The sequence below is a fragment of the Macrobrachium rosenbergii genome, chromosome 7, assembly GCF_040412425.1.
Source record: "Macrobrachium rosenbergii isolate ZJJX-2024 chromosome 7, ASM4041242v1, whole genome shotgun sequence".
Lineage (NCBI taxonomy): Eukaryota > Metazoa > Arthropoda > Malacostraca > Decapoda > Palaemonidae > Macrobrachium > Macrobrachium rosenbergii.
This window is the reverse complement of record NC_089747.1, coordinates 22,703,393-22,730,536: the sequence shown is the minus strand read 5'-3', so window position 1 is coordinate 22,730,536 and position 27,144 is coordinate 22,703,393. Positions and strand designations below refer to the sequence as shown.

Here is a 27,144-nt window from a genome sequence, read left to right as displayed (position 1 = left end):
CAAATGATGCTGATTAAAATAGCATCAACTGCATATTCCAAGTCTGTCAAGTTTCTTCTTTTGTTGCTCTAATCTAAACCTTCTCTTCCACCTCCGACCACTTTTCTTTATTACAGAATCTATGAGAAGGACAGACAGCAAAGGGGGTATAACATTTCCTTGTGTGTGTGTGTGTGTGTGTGTGTGTGTGTATATATATATATATATATATATATATATATATATATATATATATATATATATATATATATATAGTGCGTTTGTGTTGGTGTCCTTGCTCGCGCGTGCTTATGTGAGCGTATGAAGAAAAGTATCCTTTAAGAATTAGGTGGATATATTACTAAATACTCGTATATTTAAGGACCGTGTAGTTATGCGGTAAATGTAGAAGGGAGTTCGCTTGCACTTGGCTTATCTTTCTTAGCACTTCAAACTAGTGTGTTAATAAGAGTGGTCCACGCCGTTCCCAATTAAGAACAGAAATTCCACATTCAGTCCTAAATAATCTTGAGATCCCTTTATTTAACATTGGGCCATTAATCAAATGCTAATAGCACCAACATGCTGAATAAAACAACCTATTCCACTGCGTCACTGACCGTAAGAGCTGTGACGCCAGTTTACGAAATGACAACGCGTCAAACCTGTTCCTTGGGTTCGGAGGCGAAAGAAAAAAAGTGAACTCTTAAGAACGAGATAAGGACAAACCAGTTCCGGTGGTCGTCGGTACAAGGTTGACTTTGTTCTTGGTTGCCCGTATGGTGCTTTGGTCCTAGAGTTCTTTATATTTCTGCTTCTATTATTCTTGAGATGATCAGAACCTTAGTGCTATAGCTAACGGGAAAAATGCTTCAGAAGCGGTTTTTAGAGGCTAAAAATGGCTTCACGTCACTAGAAAATGCCAGGGTTAACAAGGCTGTAATCTAGACACAAAATCTCTTCCGATATCTATTATCAAATGATGACAATTGCACTTGAAAATAAACATCAAGGTCTCTTCGCCTTACCTTTTCGGGATTTCTGGAAAGTATTGTGAATTGGTGTAATGGTTTATATTTGGACACTATTTTTATAATAATAATAATACAAATTTTATTATCATTATTATTATTACTTTAGAGAAAATATATTTAGAATAGCCGCTGAAATAAGAATTATGTATGTATATATACATATATACATATATATATATATAGATATAGATATACATTTATATATGTGTGTGGGTGTGCGTTGTTGTGTAACCAATCACGTTTTCAGACTTGAAAGGAAATCATGTTTTTGTGAACGTATATGTATTTATCATCATAATGTTAACCCGCTTTAAATTGAACATGATAATCTCAATGCTGAGTTATGATTATGACCACAACATGATAAATTTAGTCAGCCCCAAAGGACTTTGTGCGCAGTATTTGCCCAGGATGGTACATTATCAGGATAATAGAACGCAATTAACGCCTTACCGTTCATATTTTATTTAATTGTTATAAAATTACCATATGCTAGTGCGCTTTCATTCTGGAATCTTGTGGACATCACCCACACTCCTTTCTGTTGTCTTTCTCAAACCATAATTAGGAAACAGGTGAATAATTCGGAATGACTCCTTACTCCTCATTCCTCGCGAAGCTTCAGCCATCAGTCATCATACGATTTGCTTTACAGCCAACAGATATAATTTTAGTTTTCTGAAAAGAAAGCTATTGTGCTGGCTTTGTCTGTCCGTCCGCACTTTTTTTTTTTGTCCGCCCTCAGATCTTAAAAATTACTGAGGCTAGACGGCTGCAAAATGGTATGTTAATCATCCACCCTCCAATCATCAAACATACCAACTTGCAGCCCTCTAGCCTCATTAATTTTTATTTGATTTAAGGTTAAAGTTAGCCATGATCGTGCGTCTGGCAACGATATAGGACAGGCCACCACCGGGCCGTTGTTAAAGTTTCATGGGCCGCGGCTCATACAGCATTAAACCGAGACCACCGAAAGATAGATCTATTTCGGTGGCCTTGATTACACGGTGTACAGAAAACTTGATTGGGCCAAAGAAACTTCGGCGCATTTTTTACTTGTTTACTAAGTGTAGTTACTAAGTGTAGTTGGTTTAACTCTTAGTAAAGCAGTGGCCTTTGTTTTTGTGTGATTACGTGAAATTCTTCAGCGCCATAATTGGTCGTCACAGAGTCGTGCGGTCAGTTTCACACGCTAAATACATTCTCACTGCCTTCCCGATCCCCCTAATGAGTGTTAAAAGCCTTGCCAGTGCTTGTCCACATCTAATTGTCTTTGTCCTTTTTTAATATTATATGACTGACACACACACACACACTCTCTCTGTGAAATGCTTAATTTCAGTTATGCAACTGTCTCTATCAGTGTGGCGTTCTATTTCACTAAGACGAATTACCCTCTCACTGTAATTGATATCACCCAGAAAACAAACACCCCTCCAGTTTACCGAGGCCTTTGGTCATCAGTGTTCACAATAACAGCATTAGGGGTTGTCATATTTTAGCTTTTACTTTCCTTGATTTTCCTTTACACATCTTTACTTCTGCGCTGATATCCTGATTTAATTTGGGGCAGCAATGTTCTTTTACTGTACTGCATTGTGCTCTAGCTAGTTTTTACCATAGTCAGATCTTAATTTTGCACTGTGACACACACACACTTAGCTCCTAGAACACCTCACCTTAGTTCACTGGTAGCCACTTCCCTCTGACCATACTGCCACAGTCACGTACTTCATGGTGACGCGATCTCAGACCAGTGTTATCCGTTCTACAAGTAGAAAATACAATTTTGCTATAATATGAATCTTTTCATCCATACTGAATGCCTTCCTATTAAATTTGCTGAGGTTCATCTATTCATCTAACAGTTCTATCGAACTTTCAAGGTTACTTCACTGAACTATGATTCCTTTCATTCTATTCAGCGCAGTGTCAGTACAAGACTGAGTCCATCTGTACTATTTGCCATCCTTTCACTGTTATCCATTTCATTCACACTAACCATTATTCAATGTAATCTGATTTATCCATCCATGCTAGATAAGTTGTGGAAAAGAATTCTCTCTCTCTCTCTCTCTCTCTCTCTCTCTCTCTCTCTCTCTCTCTCTCTCTCTCTCTATCTATATATATATATATATATATATATATATATATATATATACTGTATATATATATAATATTATATATATATATATATATATATATATATATATATATATATATATATATATATATATATATATATATATATATATGTTACATATTACACACACACATATATATATATATATATATATATATATATATATATATATATATATATATATATATATATATATATATATATATATATAAATATCTTATGACATGGCCCCATATTCAGATTTTACTAACCCTCAGTACCTTATCCCATAGGTGTTCTTTGCTTTCCATAGTTTTAAGTCTGCATTTTAAAAATCAATCTTTTATTTCTGCATTTTCAGATGTACTACTGACAACCCTTTCCGGTTAACAAACGCTTTAAAAGGAATTATTGTGCTTGCCTTTCACATCCTGATGATTTTTCAGAATTTCTTATAGCTTCAGATCAAGAGCTTAATAAGGAAGGAGTGGTAAGATGGAGAAAATGGCTGAAGAAACCAGAGGCGACGTGATCGGACTCCTTCCATTCACTTCAACATCTGTCAAGTTGCAAGGATGTTTCCTTAAAGAGGACCATCTAATTACTGTCGTTTCTTTACAGCAAGCAGTAACAAACGCGCTGAGATACTTCCCAAAAGAATGCCACCATCTCCTGGTTCAGGAATTTGCCGACGAGTTTCGTCAGTATGGCCACATCTACATGTATCGTTTTTTACCCAACATCGATGTGAGGTCAGTAAACCTTTAGTATGAGATATGAAACGCTTAACTGTGAAGTTATTAAAAGCGGAGCTTACTAGAAGTAAATGCGTGATATACTGTATACCAAGTACAAAAGTGGTATGCGGTATACTGGTAGTTTAAATTATGTCACTCCTTGGTTAAAATTCCGCTCTCACCAAAACTTGATGAACCTTGGGTCGTAGGGCCATCAGTTCACCTTATGGGGTGCACTGTAGACATGACTAAAGGATCTTTGCAGCGTCCCTTCGGCCCCTAGCTGCAACCCCTCTCATTCCTTTTACTGTACATCCATTCATATCTTTCTTCCATCTTGCCATCCACCCTCTCCTAACAATTATTTCATAGTGCAACTGCGAGGTTTTCCTCCTGTTACCCTTTCATATACCTACTTATTCTCAGTTTCCCTTCCAGCGCTGAATGACCTCATACGTCCCAATGCTTGGCCTTTAGCCTAAACTCCATGTTCCATTCCATCCCAAAACTAGATGAATCAGTATTAAGAAAGTCTGCTTGACTACCATAGAGACCGAAGCTCACTTAATTCATAAATAGTAATGGAAAAACGACCAGGTTAGCTTGATAGAGATGAATTAAAGATAACATTTTATTCCAAATAGTTTTTATATTTTGAGCTGCGATAAAATGCGCAGACCTTCCGATTCACTTGTATAGGTTTCTCGTATTTTACTTAAACTTTTCTCCTAAATGATCAGAACACTAATTTTGGACGATATGTTTTAATTGTGGACAGATTTAAAACTACTTGAAAAATATGTGTTGGTAAAGAAACTTATAAAAAAGTGACAACAGGCGAACATGCTAGAGACGTGTAAAGGGAATATCACTGAAAGTTAAGATAACGTATACTAAAGCGTAACGTGTAATATAGTAGTTGACTAAACAACTTCAATACCTGATTGCGTTTTATTGACTGTTTAATTCTAAACCTCTCGAGAAAAAAAATCGTCGAACTTTCACTTATATTTCTAAATGCATTTTAAATGACATTCTAAGAATGAAGCCGGCAAAATACAATAGCATCGTCAAACCGCAACAAAATTTCAAACACTACTTTCCAAGATTTTGACAATTGGGAGGTTGTGAGAGTGTATTTAGTATCTCCTCTTATTGGTGTCTTCGTCTTATCCGGCAGGGCCTATCCAATCGACCAATACCCGGCCAAGACCAAGAAAGCCGCGGCAGCCATGCACATGATCATGAATAACCTTGATCCAAGGGTAGCTCAGTTCCCCCAGGAATTAATCACTTACGGCGGCAACGGACAGGTTTTCTCAAACTGGGCTCAGGTAATGCTGAATCTCACCCGGGCACCTTGCTCTCTATTAACTTGGGTTAATGAACTGACCTTACTGTTTTATATTTCTTCTAAACATGTTTGTTCATAGGAAACGATTGAAATGGTTATATTTTTCGTCTGTTCCATAGAGAATCATTTTCTTAATGTTAAGAGGTGCACATCATTATCAAAGTTGTTGCAGTTATCACCATTATTTTGCCAGTTTCGTTGCTGCTTTGGCTTGTTATCTGCTCCGAGGTGCTAGTACTAAACACCGTTTGGTAAATGTAAAGTAGATGGCCGCACGAAGATATCGTTTATTAATGTAAATTTGTCGACCACACAATATAGAAATGGGTGTATATAATACTTTGATCCCCGAGGGGCTAGTACTAAACTCGGCGTCCCAAGGAGCTTCCGCCATGCTTAGTACTAGCACCTCGGAGTAGGTGACGCCTAGTAACAGTCCAAAGTAACACCACCAGTTTCTTCCACGCAGTTTTGGTTAGTGATGCACTATCTCTCGACGATGACGGAGGAGCAGACGTTGGTGTTGTACTCAGGTCACCCTCTTGGTCTGTTTCCTTCCGATATTCGCTCACCAAGGATAGTCGTCACCAACGGCATGATGATACCAAATTATTCCACCAGAGAAAATTATGACGATTTCTTTGCCCTGGGAGTTACAATGTAAGGGACAAGGACGTCCTCAGATTCTTGTCATCGCTGTCACAATTTTTATATAATTTTGTAAAGCATTTTATTCTGTTTTCATTTTGATAAGTCTCAAGCTCGTAATCGTAGCTGCCCTGTGTTATAATGAATGATTAAACCCAGTTGTCTTAAACCTGCAAATGAGAACATAGAATAAGTGGTGTATACCAAAGAGTTCATTTATTTAAAAATATTTCCTTATTCTTTTCCTCAGGTACGGGCAAATGACAGCTGGCAGCTATTGCTACATTGGACCACAAGGGATTGTCCATGGCACTACAGTAAGTAGTTTTATTTCATCTTATGGCTACTTGGTTAGATAAAAATAAAACAAAGCTTGTAATTCATCCCATTAAGGAACAAAGATGTAAACTTAAGTATTAAAGTGTTCTGTAATGAATTTAACAGTTGCCCCTATGAGAAGCTGTATTTCGGGTTATCATCAAGTAGAAGTTGGCAGAAAGATTACGTAGTTTTAAAATATCCATCAGAGGTGCTGTTTTCCTTCCAAGCTTGTTACAAAAGTTGTCTGAGGAAATCAGAGTAGGTTAAAGTAGTGTGTTACAAGTCGTCGTCCAAAGATTTTGACGCTTTATCCTTACCTAAAGAAAATTGCTTTAAAAACCATCCTACTTGTGAGGTCATATCGGAGGAATAAAGAGAGATGGAGATCTGGTAATTGCCGATTTTGAATGGAAATCAGTGCAAAAATAGATGACCAAAACGAGGACGTTAGCCGTAACTAACAGACTCCGTAGGGGGGTAGTGCCGTCAGTACACTTCATGCGGTGCACTGCAGGCATTACTTAAGGTTCTTTGCAGTGTCCCTTCGGCCCATAGCTGCAACCCCTTTCGTTCCTTTTATTGTACCTCCTTTCATGCCCTCTTTCTTCCGTCTTGCTTTCCACCCTTTCCTAACAATTGATTCATAGTGCAACTGCTTAGTTTTCCTCCTGTTACACCTTTCAAACCTTTTACTGTCAATTTCCGTTTCAGCAGTGAATGACCTCATAGGTCCCAGTGCTTGGCCTTTGCCCTAAAGTCTATATTCAATTAAGTCAACTTAACTTACAGACTGCGAGAGTATTTATCAAGTCAGAACTAACCTAGTTATATGAGAGGATTGAGAGGGAAGGATATCAGAGCCGGGGCGGTTTAGCTCATGATTCCTCTCGTTTATTCAAAAGGGTACTTTAGCTTTTCTTGCAAACATCAAAATTAGTCTTGTAACTTATAAGGCTCGTGGTAACTGAACGTGTACTTGTTTGCATTTTAAATGCTGATAATTTCACAACTTACTGTTCTACGTCCCCCTGTTGCTTAACCTAACGTTATGAAAGAAGGTATTAAAAACTGCAAATGATTTTTGAGTTTTGGATTTGGTAACAACTCTTCCTATGATGTTAATTTTGATTGATTAAAAAAAAATTATTGCACATCTTTTATGTTTTCCGCGTCCATTAAAACTGAAAACTTGTTCATATCGCCACCTACTAAATGAAATGTTCTAGCACGTAATCCAGGCAATGAAGTAAATCAGAAACTATCATGGAATTTCAAATGTAATCTAAAGATAAGCTCTTTAAAGATCAAGGAGCGTTAACCAAACACTTAAGTTTATTCGTGAATATACATTTTCTTTTACGGCCAGTATTAAAAGAAAACGACTTCATTCGGTATAGTAAACTATTCAATATATGCTTTATACCTCCATTTAAGTGGGGCGACCAAAGAGAAATGCACAAATAAAGTATAATAGTAATTCTTTATTAACGAATAATGGAAAAAAAATTGCTAAAGTGATAGAAGGACTTGGGCTCTTGTTTCCTTTGAAACGGTATAGACTGGCAAATGCAATGCAATGAAATATTAGATGTATACTTCAGCAGGCTCAGGTGTGTAGGGCGAACATTGCCTCTATATACATACATACATATATATATATATATATATATATATATATATATATATATATACATACATACATACATACATATATATATATATATATATATTATATATATAAATATATATATTATATGTATATATATATGTGTGTGTGTGTGTGTGTGTGTGTGTGTGTGTGTGTGTGTGGGCGCGCACAGGATGTGTTGCTACCCAGTAAAAAGGGGGGAAAGTCCGAGGTTTTCCTCCTGTTACACCTTGCAAACCTTTTTACTCTCAGTTTCCCTTTCGGCGCTGAATGACCCCATAGGTCCCAGCACTTGGCCTTTGGCCTTAATTCTATGTATTCTATTCTGCGCTCGAGTACGCCTTCATTTCCTTGCATATTTATTTATTTAATCATTTATATATACGGTATACATACACACATATATATTTTTTTTTTCACTTATCACTCTTTCCTTTAGCTTCACCTTTATATTTTTTTTATATTTCAGGATTCTGTTTTGCAGATTACGGTGCTTTTGTGGCTGGTTCTATTAAAAATTAAGCAGATTATTACTATAAATTACTATTACCAATAATAATAATAATAATAATAATAATAATAATACAAACTATTTGGACGCTCAGAAGTGTGAGCGTGCCTTTAATACACTTCTAAGTGCTTCTGTTTCTTTGACTTATTTCTCAATTGCTTATTGTTTGTCCATTCGTTTTTTTTTTATTTTATATGTTTGTTTATATAATAATTTTCTAAGCATTTTATTATACTCTCTTCTACTGACCATTTCTTTTATAATTTTACGAGATATCAGTCTGTTGGGATAATAATAATAATAATAATAATAATAATAATAATAATAATAATAATAATAATAATAATAATAATAATAATAATAATAATAATAATAATAATAATAGAGTAGGAGAAACTGATTACACTTTACGATGCATACTTGATATTAGCTAAAGCCAGAATTATTTTTCTAGTTGCCCAGAACTTACATTTTATGGGACAGTTCACCCGTGCTCTCATTAAAAGTGAGGAAAACCAGACATACTTAGAAAAATAATATGACTGAGAATTATTATTTAAAGATGACTATGTACAATTTTTTTTATACTGTGGATTGGATTAACAATCAACCCCTTAGTGTGGGTTTCTGATAAAATTTTAGGCAATACGTCACAGGCAAGATTTTGTAAATTCCTTCCATTTCAGTTGTCTTGTCAATAAGAATGAGTGAGATTAAGTTGTGAGTACTTCCTCAATTAAACAAAAGATTCTTATCGTGCAAACATTCGTGTGATTTGTAGCTAACGGTGCTGAACGCAGGACGAAAATACCTGAAGCTAAATAACCTGGAAGGCCGTGTCTACATCACCTCTGGCTTGGGAGGAATGAGCGGCGCTCAGGCCAAGGCATCAGTCATCTGCGGATGCATCGGGGTCATTGCTGAGGTGAGTTTGGAGCGCCTGTCTAGTAGCAGGTATTAATTGTTATTTATGTAAGCAACAATTTCCTCAGGTGAAAGAAATACCTTACAAACTTCAGATTTATGGGTTATTATTTTTCAAGTATATTTGCTATTCTTGATATGTCAGTAAGAAAACCAACTTCATTTCAGATGAGTAAAGAGGCTCTTCTTAAGCGCCACGCCCAAGGATGGCTCGAAGAGTACACAGACGATATTGACTTCTTGATTCGGCGAATCCGCGAAGCTAGAGCTAAAAAAGAGGTTTGTGTTTCTGGTTAGAATAAAGCAAAAGTCAGTAATGCTGGTTGGCATTAGGTAATGCTCATAGACATAGGAAAAAGAAGGAATAATGTAAGCTTGATTACAAAGAAGTATTGCCTCAGTGAGGAGCAAAATTTTGGGATCATGTCAAGATTAGCGAACCCACTCGCAGCAGGGTTCGCTATTCTTTACAAGAAGATTATTGGGTTTGTTATTCTTTACATGGGAATAATCTGGTTCGCTGTTCTAGACATGAACACTTCGGTACCAGACATTTGACCCCCCAGGGGCTAGTACTAAACACGGCAAAACATGAATCACTGTTTCGCAGTGTTTAGAACTAGTCCTGATGTGGAATTGGAGTTCGGACCGGAAAGGGTTGGCCATTCTTTATATGGGGACCATTGGGTTCGCTATTCTTGACATGAAGATGTTGGGTTCGCTAATCTTGACATGATCCAAAACTTGTTTAACACTAAAGTCAGTTTACTTTATTTTTATTTCGAAATACTATCTCCTATACTTGATCATTTAAGTTAGACGCTTTGTGGTCACAATATTCGCGACTTCACAACTGAAGTGCGAATGTTCTGTGTATACATGTTGCTTCATGCATTGTTATTTCTGTTACTCTGTCATTTTTCCCGCATGACGAGGCAGTGTTTAGAAAGTCACACGTAATCACCCAGACTTACAACAAAAAGTGTGCCAAAAATAACGTATATAGTTGCGTTCTCAGGAGACCTCAGATCTTCCAAGCTGAGTCCTAATGTTGTGTGTTCCAGGCGACATCTATCGGTTACCTCGGCAATATAGTAGACGTGTGGGAACGGCTGTGGCTGGAATACGAAAAGACGGGAGAACTTTTGGCTGAGCTTGGATCTGATCAAACATCTTGCCACAATCCTTTCAGCGGCGGATACTATCCTGTGCAGTTATCCTACGACCAGTCCCAGGAGGTCAGTCTGCGCTGAAGATTTGTGAAAAGCGATGGTTACTTTGGTTAAGGAACTGAGAGATAACTTTTACTGGATTTTTCGGAACTTTCCTAGATAGTGACCCACACGGGTTTTAACCCGGCATGTATCCACCTTTGCGGCGTGTTTAGTACAAGCCCGTTGGGGATTACCGTAAAAACATAAACAAAAGGCTGTAAATATCATAAAGATACTGACACCCAAGAAATATTAGTCCTAGATAACAATCCCTGAAAACCCTTAGGGGTCACTATCTAGGAAAGATCCGATTTTTCTAATGTTTGAATGACGCGAATTTTTGAAATGAAAGAACACATTTCTGAGCATTCATTAACAAGAAATATGAAACTGTAATTTAAATTGTAAAAATTTTCAAGACATGCTCGATTTTCAATGTTTATGCAGCCAGATATAAAATTTTTTTTATTAAGACAGCAACAAGGATTAATATTTTCACCTGTGTATTATCAGAAATTATTTTTTTTGCTTATTAATTTTTATCAAGTTATCAAAGGCCAGAGAGCGTATTTATAATCACTTGGTACAGAAGTTTTAATCGATTTCCTGTAATCATATTTGTGGATATGTCTCCGTTGGGTGTAACAAGGCAATGGGAAGTCCAGCTAATAATAATGAAATAAGTAAGCAGATAAGGCAAGAGAGTGTTATGAAGAACAGAAAACAATAGATAACAGAGAATTATGATTATGTAGTTTGAAGCATTAGAGATAAAATTTATTAAGATATATGAAGATATTGAAAAAGTCCCGCTTTTATCTTGTATTAAGTATAGAACACTTCTGCTGTTTCAAAGGTCGACAAGAAAACACCGGTATTCCCAGAATGGGATTATATTGTGTCACATTGATCATTATTAAACCACACATGTCTTCTTCCACGTAGGGGGTTAGTGCCGCCAGTGCACCTCATGCGGTGGACTGTAGGCATTACTAAAAGTTCTTTGGAGCGTCCCTTCGGCCCCTAGCTGCAACCCCTTTCATTCCTTTTACTCTGTCTCCATTCATATTATTTTTCTTCCATCTTGCTATCCACCCTCTCCTAACAATTATTTCATGGTGCAACTGCGAGATTTTCCTCCTGTTACACATTTCAAACCTACCTACGTTAATTTAATTTCCAGCGCTGAATGACCTCATCGGTCCCAGCGCTTGGCCTTTGGCCTAAATTCTGTTTTCTTTTCTATATTCTAGGAAAATTTTTCTGAATTCATTTCAGATGTTATCCAAGAACCCAGAGAAGTTCCGAAAGTTAGTGGAAGAATCTCTCCGGCGCCAGGTGGCCGCCATCAACAAACTAGCCGAAGTCGGTCTCTTCTTTTGGGACTACGGCAATGCCTTCTTGCTGGAGGCCCGTCGAGCCGGTGCTGACGTCGGAGCCTCCGAGGGCGGAGATAGCATCAAGTTCCGGTACCCAAGTTACGTGCAGGATATCATGGGGTGAGTAGTCTCTATGATGCACGAAGAGTGATATATATATATATATATATATATATATATATATATATATATATATATATATATATATATATATATATATATATATATATATATATATATATATGAATTTTATCAGATCACCGTGATTCATATACAAGCGTTAAGCTACAAACGTCCTTAATATCCAATTCGCTCTGCCTCGGAAATAATATACCCTGTATTTCATGTGTTACCAGAAGAGGAATTTTTAGTTGATAACAAGTTCGTCGCCTCGTGGGCTCGAACCACGGAAGACAAGAACTCAGGACTACAGTGACGCGCATCATACTTATAAAATATATATGATATATACACACGTATATATATATATATATATATATATATATATATATATATATATATATATACTTATTACATATAATGTGTTTATATATATATATATATATATATATATATATATATATATATATATATATATATATATATATATATATATATATATATATATATATCCTAGTGGGGAGATAGTCCTGAGAAAAACAAGGTATCAATCCTTAACTTTTGAGTCAAGGACCAACCGCCTATGCAAAAACACTTCTACGGCATCATCAGTCGTTTAATGTAGATAAACATAGGGTTAATCAGCAGTATATTGAATCCTTTATAAACACTGCGCCACTCACCTCAATCATTACGGCACTTGCGCTTCCTGAATATCAAGGTCATTTGTATAAAAAAAATTCGAGCCTCCCATTTGGCCAGCACCCCTCTCTCTCAAACTTCCTAACCATACGTATTTTTCTCCTTATGACCAAACCACATCAAATTCTCTAATTCATCTTTATACTGACGAAAAGCTGACCTCATTTTTGTTGTATCTTCACATTTCTCATCCTTCCAACCCTTCTTGTTTAATTTCATGAAAATATCTCTTTAACTGAAAAGCTCTTAAGTTGGAGAGAAACTTGCGTGAATCTTTTATTACACTTTGAATGGATACTAAATCTCGATGTACAGAGAGAGGAGGTTCACCATTTTCGATTTTACGGATATACAGAAGAAAATACTGAGATTTAGTATCCATACAAAGTGTAATAAAGGTTCACGCAAGTTTCTCTCCAACTTAAGAGCTTTTCAGTTAAAGAGATATTTTCATTAACATTAATTTTCCAATTAGAGCTAACAGAGTTTTTGAGTCAGTATGTAAACGTAATAATTCCTCCAACATTAGAATTTCCCCCTTCTTGGATTATACATAAAGTTTTGCTTACGCCGTTTATCATCATAATCATCATCCAGAACATACCATAGAACATGTAAAGTGTAAAGGTCCACATTACGCAATCTATATTCACGGATCCAAATCTTCGTCTGATGTAGTTTTCATTACCCAGTAATGCATCTGTTTCACAACAGAATATTCTGCAAAATGGTCAGACTAAAATTGCTAATTCATATCAATACAGGAAATTTTAATTTCTAGTGATTTTAGGAGTGCTTAAGAAGCTCCTCAGAATTATTGTTTTAGTGATTCGAGGAGTGCTTTACAAGCCCTTCAAAATTAATGTCTTAAAAATTCCTTTGTTCAACAATGGTATTAACTAGGTATGTATCCAGCTTTGTCAAAATCCAGGGTAAACTCAATGGGACGCCGTGTTTAGTACTAGCCCCTCGGAGATCAAAATTGAAAGTTAGGGAAAACACGCTGGTATGCGATCAGTTAGCTTGCCCGGGTAATGCCTTGGGTGCAGTGGCGCTAAGGTTCCATCTTCTTTTATAACTTGTGAGGCCTAGTGGGCAGCGCCCTTGCCTTTCACTTGAAAGACTTGGGTTCGATCCTGATGTGAGTCAGAAATTTATTTGTTCCACACGTGATTGTATGTTGATTATTTCTGTCATATTCACTCAGAAGGGATAATTCGAATGAAATGCTGTCAGTTGGGTCACTGCAGAGTCGGGAAGTTGGGGAAAACACTCTGGTATGCAATTAGTTAGCTTGCCGAGGTAATTCCTTGGGTGCAGTGGCGCTCAGATTCCAACTTCTTTTATGACGTGTGTGACCTAGTGGGCACCGCCCTTGCCTTTCAATTGAAAGACCTGGGTTCGATCCTGATGTGAGTCAGAAATTTATTTCTGTTCCACACGTGATTGTGTGTTGTTTATTTGTGTGTGTGTGTGTGTATGTATGTAATGTATGTTAGATTGTATGCATGCATGTACGTATACAATCTTGAAGTTGCCCTGATCTCAAGAAATTTATCTGATTTCATAGACAAAGACTTTCTCACAAGGCAAAGGAAACTTTAAATAGTCTAGTATCCAATGGTGTCTTTAACTTGAATAACCCTCTACACCTTTTCCAGCGCTATGCACCTGTACATGGATACTGAAGCCTACCGATATCAGGTTCATTTTTTAAAATAATACACTTAAGAATATGTTGATTAATAGATCTGCTACAGAAGTAAGTGGCTGTATTTATAAAATTCCTTGCAATCCTTGTAACAAGAAGCATATTGTACTGCGTAACAAGCAGTTTGGAACACAAGCAACAGAAATACAGTGCTAGAGTAGGAAGCCCTTTCAATACATGGTTGAAAGTATTCCTGCCACTAATTGAAAAGATGCAGAAGCAGTTATGTACAGTAAGGCCATTGTATAAGATAATCTTTTAGAGTCGTGCTATAAAATAAAATTTGTAAATTTGCTTCTATTGTTTTAGCTTCGTACTCTAATAGAGTTTTGTGTTTCTTGATCCTGAGGTCAGTAAACATCAAAACACTTGAGCTCTCATTTAACTTTTCAGGCACATACACTATATATACACTATATATACATATATATATATATATATATATATATATATATATATATATATATATATATATATATATATATGATGAACATGAAAACACTTGATTAGCTCTCATTTAACTTTTCCGTACATAGACAAACATGCACACACACATCTATATAGGCCTATATATTATGTATATATGCATATATGTATATATACATCCATAAACATTAAACTGCAAATATCGTTTTATATCCAGTTTGCTTTACTTCAGGAATAATACCGAAGTGGTTCGTCATCTGGTGGACTCGATCCACCGACGGCAACTGCCTCCGACTTAATTGACGAGTTCTCTTACGGTCTTACCACCGGGCTGTCTCGCTGACGAACTGCTTATCAGTTATAATTCCCCTTCGGTATTATTGCCGAGGTAGAGCGCACTGGATATGAAACGACATTGGTAGCTCAATGTTTGCGAATGAAAAAAAAATAATAATAATAAATTCATATACATATAATTATATATATATATATATATATATATATATATATATATATATATATATATATATATATATATATACTGTATATTTACTATCATCACCATTGCCTTCAACGCCTACTTGGCGCAAAGGGCCTCTGTCAAACTCCGCCACCCGTGTCTTTCCTGTGCTTTATCTTCCACAAATCTCCATTCATCTCCAGACTTCCTTTTATAGGATTATTTGTCTATTAGCTTTGTCAAAAGCATGTTTTAAGTCTAAGATCGAACTGTAGTTACTTCATTGTTAATGCCCAGTACTCATGACAGGGGTTGTTCCACTGTGTCACTCTACCCTTTTGGGCGTCCTGTATACATATCTTTTACTGATGCTACGCCTCTCACAGGATGGGAGGCGGTGTCCAATAAACTAGCTTCTCACGAGGCAAAATGCAGCAGATTGCTGTAAAAATCGTTCAGATAGTGAAACAAGCATGAAATTTGGCACAAACATTCCTAAGACTACGCTCTCTTAGAAAAGGGCGCTGGCCACCTGAAAATCCAAGATGGCGGCTATTTTTCAAAATGGCCGCCATCTATGTTGAGATTCACTGGTTTGGGAGCATCTGTTGGATGGAATATGCCAGTTTTTTTTTTTAAACCTCGACTTTTAGGTTATAAAAATGTTCCATACCACACATTTTATTGAAAACCCTTACTAAATGAATTGTAACCAAGATGGCGTACAAAATGGTTGCCATAAAAGTATTTTTTCCTATCCACAGCGCTAGCAGACATAGAGACCAACTGTTTTTATTTAATGGTATATTCATGTGATCAGACAGTTTAACTAATATGCTATTTTCAACTGAAATAGTAATGGTATGGTCACATACAACATTGTGTCTAAGACTGTAACCATAAAAAGAAAAGAAGAGAAATAATGGACTAAACGCAACCAATCTATGTATAGGTCTCTCAACCTACACCTTTGAAAAATTCGAGGATAAGAAGGTAGGCATAGCATGACACGTTGGATGCTCAAGCTAGATTATCTACTGAAGAGAGGGCAATATTTATCTAGACTTCACATTTGCAAGTGCACAGAGCTGTGCAGGGAAGACCCAGCTTGTAGCACTTGCACCTTTCCCGACAGCCTGCTTTGCATCCACATTTGGTAAGCTGTTGGCAACTCTTGGCTAAGGGCGAGTTGGTTGTCCAGAGGACTTGCCATGCTTCACCAGACTTTTGCCATCCCCACTCAGCAGGGTTCTCTGGCTGTGGCTGACACTGGGTGGCCTGCCCCACACACAACCAGCCTGGTACGCAGCACGCTTGGTGTGTTGGAGGAGAGCTCCCCTGGTTGGTGGAATGGCCTCCATATGCCCTTTGTTTTCTGGCAAACATATCAAGTCTAGCCTCATCCACAGTGCCAGCAGTGCTGGATCTTTCATACATAAGTATGACAAACCTCTCCAGGACCTTCAGGTCACTCTCTTCCACTCTGAGAGGGTAGTGACTCAGTTTGGAGAACACAGTGGAGGCCTCTGGAAAGATGTTCCATGTCTGCCAGGCGGTCTTCTTGCCCTTGCTCCCGGAAGGCTGACACTGTATCACAGCCTGTGAACGCATGGGAAGAAGAGCATGCCATTCACCTTCTCCTGGCCCAGAGAGTTGCACAGGTCATGCACAGCAATCCAGCGCAGGCTCTGGCCTTGGCCAAATGCCACCCATAGCTTCTCTAGCCCTAGATTGTGGAGAGTGGAGAAAGCACTGACTGCAACGACAAGAACATCTGTGTCATTTGCTTTAACCGTGATGGTCTTGGCTCCATGTTCTGTGGCATATTTGGCATGGAGAAAGATGCGGGTGTCAGCTTCCTCATGAGAGCACTTTTCCAGTCCCTGAAGACTAGCCTCATGAGTGCTGAGGACAGCAGACCCTTTCGTGGCAATGACAACATTTGTGGCAGACATCTGGGCAACTTTGTCTGCCAGGAACTGGAACAACTCTGTCTTGTTGGCATCGTGTCTTAGGAAATTGCGCCAGTTGGATGGAATTGTGTTCTTGTCTGTCACCTTGCGCCTTCCTCCTTGACCACGTTGGAGCCTGGTCTCAGCTTTGAGGCTGGATGTATTGTATACATCAAATACAAGATGTGATGATGTGTACTTGCTGCTATAGGATTGTATCACAGGCAAGAAGTCGCAAAAGTGCATAGCCCTCAAAGGTCTTTCCTTTCTTTGGTGGCAAGGCATGGACCAAAGCTGATCCATCTACAATGAGGACATCAGTCTTTGGTTCTTTGTCTTCTAGTGTAACATGACTCTCCAGGACCGAGGTCAGCTGAGACTTCTGACATGTGTACAGCCTACCACCCTCACTAAGGGAAGCTGGGAATGTTTGATTCTCGTGCTGGAAGAATTCCTGCAGATCACATTCACGGCTCTGACAGGATATAAATAGCTTTGAGAAAAGCTGGCAATCCTCCTTCAGAAGTTTCTGCTTTGACTGTTCTACAGGAGCGCTTCTTGCCTGAAGAAGTCAGTTCTGTTCTTCTTTATCGGCTCATAGAAGGAGACTGCATTGTTTGCCAAAGAGTCTGAAAACTTCTGAAATTTAGTGCGGCCTCTGTCAAGGTGTGTCTGTAGAAGTTCTGCTGAGCTGGGGTGGGCAATGTCTTTGTTGTCAATGGAATACAGATCCTGGCTCTCTTCCTGAAAAGGACTTCCCAAGTGTTGCAAAGCCAATGACAGCTTGCTGACTCTCTCCAAGAATGTCTTCTGCGCATGAGGTGTTTGTTCATGGTGTGTTGTCTGCTCATTAGACTCCTTACTTTGAACCTCTGTTTCGTATGCAGACACCAAGCGGATGATCTCTGGGCCAGCCACCATCCATCTTCTGAGTGCTGACGGATCTTCAGTCAGCCCAATGGCTCCGCCATCAGCCTTTATAAAGGCATTGGTCTGCTCATGAGCTTGGTCAAGAGCCATTGCTGAGAACTGGCGACTGGTCTTGTGCACAACAAAGTTGCCAGCCTTGAACTCCTTGTGCAACTCTGGGTGTGAACTCTCTAGGTAAGCATGTCCCTGAGGTGAATAGGCAGCCAACGAGCATAGTTTGTATTATTGTTGGAAAAGAAGTAGGGTATCAGCTCATGCAATGCCTGGCAGTAGAGGACAAAATTGGCCTCATGGAAGGACCTGATCAGTAGGAATATCACAAGTTCCATAGACAACACCATGTGCCAGAAGTGGAACTGTGGACTCTGCTGTCTTCGAAGGTCACACCACTCCTCAAACTCTAATGCCTGCTCATTGTTGTTTGCTTTCTCAGCACAGTAGTCAGTGTATGCTGTCCTCAGGAGTTTGTACAAACTAGAGGCTGTAACCTGGTGCATCTGCCGTGTCCTGGTTACACTTGCAGCTGACAGGAAGGATTCTGCAGTTCCAGATGAAGCAACTCCTGCCTCCACCAGAGCTCCTGTCCAACCACTGCCATGAAGAAGAGTACCAAGAGATGTCATTGCTGCCATCTCAATGTGCAGACCACCAAACATTACCAGATACTTGTCTTCGCCATACTGATCAGGCCACTGCCACTGCACCTGCTTTGCTACGGCATAAATTGGCTGATCAGCTGTGATTATGGGTATCTGGCCAGGGTTCAGAAAATCAGTGACATCCTGCACTTTCTGCATCACGTGTTTGATCGTAGCAACAGAATGAGCCTGATCACGCAGGAGAGGAAGCAATGAAGTTATGGTTACTTCAAATTCTGGGCTTCTCTTCATTGAAGCGTGATGAGCTGACCACGTCAGATTCACTGCATCATCTATTTCCTGGGTGACTATGACCTTGTCTAGCCACTGATACTCCAGTGCAAGCTGTGGCCCCAAGATATCTGTGGGTGGCTTTGGTATTGCAGTGTTTGGTGGCACAGGGTTCTTTGTTTGAAAGGAAGCTGGTGAGATGTTTGTGAATGTGTCCGGCAATTCAGGCACCGACCTCACTTTCTCAGGTGCAAACTTTAGTTGCCGTCTTTCCTGTCCAGTGTTCTCCTTGGTGGGGTGCTGAAATATGGAGATGCTAGTTCCATGGAAGGAGGTAGTGGCAGTAGTTGCAGATGGGTTGTGGTCGATGTTGTCCATCACTGCAGTGGTGAACAACCCTTTTCGCAGTACTGGGGACAGACCACCCTCCTCCACATATTTGCTAACTGTGGCATCTCTAACTGTGCAGAGACCTCCAGTACTCTGTCATAAGAGATACTGAGGCCATACTGATGTAGCATTTCAACCAGGTTTCTCTTCCTGGTTTTGGCATAGACTGAGAGTCCCATGTAGACTGGGAATGGTGTTTCTCTGTCTTTGGAGTGTCTATGAGTTGTTGCTCCCTCTTTGTATCGGGAGTAGCAGTTGAACTGCATGAGCTGTGCAATGGCCTGGTCTGACTTTGATGCTCCAAATCGTAACTGTGACTTGATGTCAGCCCCATGCTCAACCATCCCTACAAACTGGAGCAGGAGAGGAGGCACAGAATTTCTGTACACAAGCCTCAGAAAATGTGCCATCAAACCGTGACTGATGATCAAGTATAGACTTTCTGAGAATATTTGCTGCTTTAGCAATGATAACTGCCTCTGAAAGATCAGATGATTGAGCAAGTGCTTTTCCCACATCCTTTTGAAATGCAAGTAATACATCTCTGCCAGATTTATGAGCCTCAAGTTCTGGAATTTCTGCCAGAAGTTTGTCTTTGAGTCTCGTGGAATTTACACTTGGTGACTCTACACCTAATTGTTCCAGACGTTGTTGGTAGAGGTGGCAAATATCTGCCAGCCGAAATGTGACTGGATCATCTGAACAAAGGTTGTTTTCAACAATGTATGTCATCAGTTCTGACAGAACTAGTGGATACACATCTGATTCTGACTCAGTGCTACCTTGGTCTTTCTCAAGGCTCCTCAGGTAGGACCTTTTTCTGTTGTAGAGGGCACAAAGACAGGCATGGTGATACTTAAACTCCTGTGCAATGACATCCCCACCAGTCAACTTAGCAAGGAGCTTGCCATCACTAAGTATCTCTGCACATTCACGCAATTTCAAGTCAAGGCCCTTAGTACTAGCCTGTCTGAGATCAGATGCAGGTGCCACTTTCTCACAGAAAATGCAAACTTCATTGTCATGACTGGTTCGGCACAGTTTTGCACGACTAGTCTCAGTGTTGCTGGTCTGGTCATTGGATTGTCGCTTTCTTGCACGGTCCAGTTTAGTGTTGTTAAACAACAGCGACAGTTCACATGGTATTTTGCTGCATTTTTCCTGAGAGTGGCCTCTATGCCATCACCTTCATCCAGCCTTGCTGGATCCATTATCAGTGGCATTTCATTAATTTCACTGAACATGGGAATGTTCCTTGCCAGCATTGTGTACCCATCATGGTCTAGGACATGATGACTTGAAGGTGATGTCAAGTGCTCACCTCTTTTGTCCTTCTGACAAAGACAACACAAACTCCAGTTTGTTTTTCTACTGCTCAATATTGATTGGCATCACATTCTGCCATGATTTCACTTTTGATTAAGGCCGAGGGGTTATCCTTTTACCACCTTAAACAAAGCACACATTCCTGTATGGGATTCAACTAGGTTTGGTCTCCTACACCTAGCCCGATCATTCATCCAGTGCCATTTAAGTCCCGTGTGATCTGTACACCATCCGGGTAAGTACATGAACCATCATGTACAGCCCCCATACCCTTGGCTCGGCTCTCCGCTGGCACATCCTGTCTATTCAGGTGCGGCTATCTAACTATAAGCTGGTCTGGGGCTGTTAGAAAGCATTTGGGACACTAAACTAAACTATACTACAACTACTAGTCTAAGACTACAGGATTAGTAAAGCTGGATTAGCTGGCACTGAACCCCATGCTGAGTTACACAGCAGTGATGTCACCAGTGTGCCCTGGTTGTGTGCAGACATACACTCTTTTACATTTATTAATTTTCCTTCAAAATTGATGAGTTATTCGAAAGAGATGGCCTCATTAGGATCTAAAACCACAGAAACCAAGATCCATGCTTAAAACGATAATTGTTGAACGGGCATTATTTCTCATTATAATTATTGTTTCTACCTTTTCTTGGCAGCCATATAGCCCCCATATTTAAAGGTAAACTGTACTGGGAAGCTACAGAACCATAATATTCACAAGAAATAGTATGGAAGAGCTTTACCATATTGCTAGAAGCAAATACATGCCATTCTAGTGAAAAATTAGCCAAAATCTGTCGATACTGGCCGCCATCTTGGAATTTGGCCGCCATATTAAATTTTTGCGTGGCCAGCGCCCTTTTCTGATAGAGGGAACTTTAAAGAGCACTTGTGCAAAATTTCATGCTTGTTTCACTATCTGAACGATTCTTATGAAATATGCAATTATCTGCTGCTCCCAGGTTCGGGCCAGCCCTAGGAGAGCTGTTAATCAGCTCAGTGGTCTGTAAAACTAAGGTATACTTAACTTTAGAAGGTTGTCCAAACCTTTTCCATATTCCTTTCATGGTTTCATATATTTTGTAACAAGCAAGATTTCTTTTGTGATATCATTTCTGACTCTTCTGTCACCTAACTCTTAGTATACTTCTTAAAGCTGTATTCTTAAATTGACAAAATTATTTAGATGCAGTTTCACTGTCATACCATGATTCAAGTATATAATGCAGCACAGTTAGTGGTAGACTTAATGTATAATCTTACTTTCATAATATGCAGTTTCAATCTCTCTCTCTCTCTCTCTCTCTCTCTCTCTCTCTCTCCAAAATATATATATATATATATATATATATATATATATATATATATATACATGCATACATACATACATACATACATACATACATACATACATACATACATACATACATACATACACACACATCTATTATATATATATAATACTGTATATATATTATATGTGTGTGTATGCATGCGTAGGCGCTTGTATCGGCATGAGCATCATTGTTTGAAAATGGTATACATCTCTCCCAAGCTGTTCGGATTAGGGATGACTGAGACATCGTTATCAGCCGAATTTGTGCACAAACGTCGAGTTGCATATTATCATGAGCTTATGATGTTTTTAACACATATCCTGTTGTGATGTCATGTGCTCTGTGTAACCGGGGTGTGTTCGAAATGAGTGAAGTTTTGTGTCTCGTGTTACCTCGCTTCGTAGATAAATAGATTACCAGGTTTCCGGTGCTGTCATATACTGTTGTATGTAATGCTTGATAAATACATAAGATTTTGTATGCGTTTATCACAACAGACAAGTCAGAGATCCCCAGGGCGCAGATAGTGAGATGATGTGAGATGATCTGTTACAGGAATAAATCTTGAGAAATTATAATCCACACGTTGTTGATCCTTGCGCGCTGATTGTTTTTACGTCTGAAGTCTGTCCGAGTGTGATATATGCTATTAAAAGTAGATGATAACGAGATCTAATCTCTTGGGGCAACAAGAGGATTTCTAAAGGAAATATGATACAAGTTAAAAATGCGCCGAGGTTTCTTCGGCGCAGTCGAGTTTTCTGTACAGCGTATAATGCTGTATGAAACTCTCAGCCACAGCCCGGTGGTGGCCTTTGTTGTTAGCACCTATAGACGTGCCAAACGCACGATCATGGCTAACTTTAAGCATAAATTAAATAAAAACTACGGGGCTAGAGGGCTGCAATTCGGTATGTTCGGTGATTGGAGGGTGGATGATCAACATACCAATTTGCAGCCCTCTAGCCTCAGTAGTTTTTAAAATCTGAGAGCGGATAGAAAATGTGCTGACGGACAGACAAAAAGCCATCCCAATAGTTTTCTTTTACAGAATAATAAAACTCATTAAACCGAAATCTCAATGTATATTGACTGGTCTGTTTTCTTTCAGCTGTTTCTGTGTCATTGTTTTTAATGAATTTTAGTGTTATTGAGGTGGCTGATCTTTTGTGTTTTAGCATCTTATTGGAACGGGATTTATTAATGCGAAAGCCATGAGTAACATATACATCAGTGTGTTCTTTCAGCATGCGTATGTATATTCCAACACGTCCATAAAAAATGTGTAAAGTATCACTGATCAATTGAACAAATCATAACCCTTACTGTGAACCATTTTTGTTGTCGAAGAAGTAACGAACTATTTATTTTAGTTCTATTGATTATATTCACCTATCCTCGTGTGCGAATGTAAATAAAACTAAATAGAGAGAATAGTATAAAAAACAAAATATATATATATAAGACTGACTGTAGCCCATCAATTCATACATGTGTGTCTGATTCCAACGCTCAACATGTGCCTTTGAAATATGTTCTTCTTCTACTGTCTTTCTACGTTTGATTTAGAATTATTGATTTTAATCTTGAAAATGTCATGTGATGTACTCTTAGTTGTGTGTTTCATCACTATTAGGAGTAAAATGGTCCGAAATAGAGAGTGATCAATTAATGATAGCAGGAATGTAAAACTTCATTGGGGATTGATTACAGATTCCAAAACTTATAAACCGAGTAAGATAAGGTAATATTTTCTCCTGTGTTGATCTTGATATATATATATATATATATATATATATATATATATATATATATATATATATATATATATGTGTGTGTGTGTGTGTGTGTGTGTGTACTGTGTATGATATATATATTCACACATATATACATATATATATATATATATATATATATATATATATATATATATATATATATATATATATATGTAGTATATATATATTTATTCATGTACACATATACACATATACAGGTATATATGTATATGTACATACATATTCTATATGTATTCGTATATGTATATGCATATGTCAGTCAGTTCGCAAAAATTCCGAATATTCTTACATTACATCATTCTTCTCGCTTTCAGCACCATCTTTCTCTCCCTCTTCTGGAGACATTTTCATCTTTTTTTGATCATTGTTTTCTGTTTCTCCTTCCTTGACATCTGCCTGTATCTCTTGGCAGTATCTTTCTCTCTCAAGGACATTTGATCCCTCTATCCGAAATTCACCATTATCTTTTGTAATTTTTTAGTTTTCTGTAAAAGAAAACTGTTGTGGCAACCAGTCTGTCCGTCCGCACTTTTTCTGTCCGCCCTCAGGTGATTTATAAAGTAATGAGGCTAGAGGGCTGAAAATTGGTATGTTGATCATCCACCCTCCAATCATCAAACATACCAAATTGCAGCCCTGTAGCCTCGGTAGTTTTTATTTTATTTAAGGTTAAAGTTAGCCATGGCCTTACTTCTGGCACCGCTATAGGTGCCAACAACACAGGCCACCACCGGACCCTGGCTGAGTTTCATGGGATGAGGCTAAGACTTTCATGGGCCGTGGTGAGGCCACCACCGGACCATGGCTGAGTTTCATGGGCCGCGGCTGAAAGTTTCATACAGCATTATACGCTGTACAGAAAACTCGATTGCTCAGAAGAAACTTAGGCGCGTTTTATACTCGTTTCTTTCTCATTTAACGACATCTTTCTGTTACGTTGACACCGTTTTCTCTTTCTCCTGGTGACATTTATTACTTCCTTCTGGTGACGTAATGTTTTTAAAATCATCTTTTCTTCCTTTCAGCGACATCTTCTCCTCGGATTTGGCCCCCTTCCGCTGGGTCTGCACTTCGGCGACCCCGAAGATCTCAGAAGACAGACCAAATAGCTTAAGTCCTGCAGGAAATCTGTAAAGGTAAATGCCACTGGCCTCTTTGTCATAGAGCTTGTAATAGTTAGGCCAAGGTAGAGGAACTAAGGATCAAACGGAATTTGTATATGAGGGAGGAGGAAGAAGGAAGTGATAAAAAAATAATGTGGTGTGCATATATATATATATATATATATATATATATATATATATATATATATATATATATATATATATATATATTAATGTGAAGATAAAAGGCCCATAAAACACTATTTATACGTTGCAGACATATAATGTTTTTATGGGCCTTTTATCTTCATTTTATACTGTCGGATTACAGTAAAAGACATTCATATATATATATATATATATATATATATATATATATATATATATATTATATATATATATATATATATATATATATATATATATATAATATGTATATATTTATATATGCACACATATATATATATGTAAATATGACTATTTATCACATCACCGTGATTTATATACAATCAGAAAGCTGCAAACGTCCTTTAATATCCAATTCACTCTACCTCGGAAGTAATATATTTTTTCATATATGTTTGAAGAGGAATTTTCTAGTTGATAATAAGTCCACCGTCCGTGAGGTCGAACCAGCGACGGACGAGGGAATCAGGACTACAGTGACACACTAACCAGTCGGCCACAAAAGAGGTATAAGTGAATACCATCTCCCATCAACCCACCCGTCGAACTCAGGTGTTTTGCGTTTTGGAGGCGATATCCACCCACCTCTGCAATGTTGACCGTGTAGTGCGTTTGTCGCACGTAGCCATATTATGACTATTTATCACATCACCGTGATTCATATACAATCGAAAGCTACAAACGTCCTTTAATATCAATTCACTCTACCTCAAGTAATATATTTTTCATATATGTTGCGAAGGGAATTTCTAGTTGATAATAAGTCCACCGTCCCGTGGGGTCAAACCAGCGACGGACGAGGAATCAGGACTACAGTGACACTAACCAGTCGGCCACAGAGAGGTATAAGTGAATACCATCTCCCATGGCAGAGGGTGGGTGGATATCGTCGTCTCAAAACGCAAAACACCTGAGTTCGACGGGTGGGTTGATGGGAGATGGTATTCACTTATACCTCCTCTTGTGGCCGACTGGTTAGTGTGTCACTGTAGTCCTGATTCCTCGTCCGTCGCTGGTTCGACCCACGGGACGGTGGACTTATTATCAACTAGAAAATTCCCCTTGATAACATATATGAAAATATATTACTTCTGGAGTAAGAGTGGGTGGATATTAAAGGACGTTTGTAGCTTTCTGATTGTATATGAATCACGGTGATGTGATAAATAGTCATAATATGGTTACGTCGACAAACGATACACGGTCAACATGGCAGAGGTGGGTGGATATCGTCTCCAAAACGCAAAAACACCTGAGTTCGACGGGTGGGTTGATGGGAGATGGTATTCACTTATACCTCTTTTGTGGCCGACTGGTTAGTGTGTCACTGTAGTCCTGATTCCTCGTCCGTCGCTGGTTCGACCCACGGGACGGTGGACTTATTATCAACTAGAAAATTCCCCTTCGGTAACATATATGAAAATATATTACTTCCGAGGTAGAGTGAATTGGATATTAAAGGACGTTTGTAGCTTTCTGATTGTATATGTAAATATATACACATATATTATAAAATGTATGTATATGTATAAATATTTGTATATATGTGTATATATATGTGTGTGTGTCAGCAAAAAACTAATCGGCTAACTCAGGTTTTGATATCCACAATGAATCCCCATAGGGGGTTAGTGCTGTCAGTGCACCTCATGTGGTACACTGTAGGCATTACTTAAGGTTCTTTGCAGCGTGCCTTCGCCTCCTAGCTGCAACCCCTTTCGTTCCTTTTACTGTACCTCCTTTCACATTCTCTTTCTTCCATCTTACTTTCCACCCTCTCCTAACAATTGATTCATAGCGCAGCTGCGAGGTTTTCCTCCTGTTACACCTTTCAAACCTTTAATGTCAATTTTCATTTCATTGCGGAATGGCCTCATAGGTCCCAGTGCTTGGCCTTTGGCCGAAATTCTGTATTCAATTCAATTCAATTCAGTCCACACACTGAAGTCATAT

The 27,144-nt window shown here is 38.5% G+C and overlaps 1 protein-coding gene across 1 annotated transcript in view; it reads left to right on the top strand.

Moving 5' to 3' along the window:
* LOC136840228 (urocanate hydratase-like) overlaps positions 1 to 27,144 on the top strand; it is a 66,712-nt gene that overhangs the window by 4,729 nt on the left and 34,839 nt on the right. The window contains 10 exon segments of the mRNA XM_067106814.1: positions 3,760 to 3,890; positions 5,056 to 5,209; positions 5,699 to 5,889; positions 6,128 to 6,194; positions 9,139 to 9,282; positions 9,450 to 9,560; positions 10,346 to 10,519; positions 11,774 to 11,994; positions 24,928 to 24,987; positions 24,989 to 25,038. Coding sequence (XP_066962915.1) covers positions 3,760 to 3,890; positions 5,056 to 5,209; positions 5,699 to 5,889; positions 6,128 to 6,194; positions 9,139 to 9,282; positions 9,450 to 9,560; positions 10,346 to 10,519; positions 11,774 to 11,994; positions 24,928 to 24,987; positions 24,989 to 25,038 — 1,303 coding nt within the window.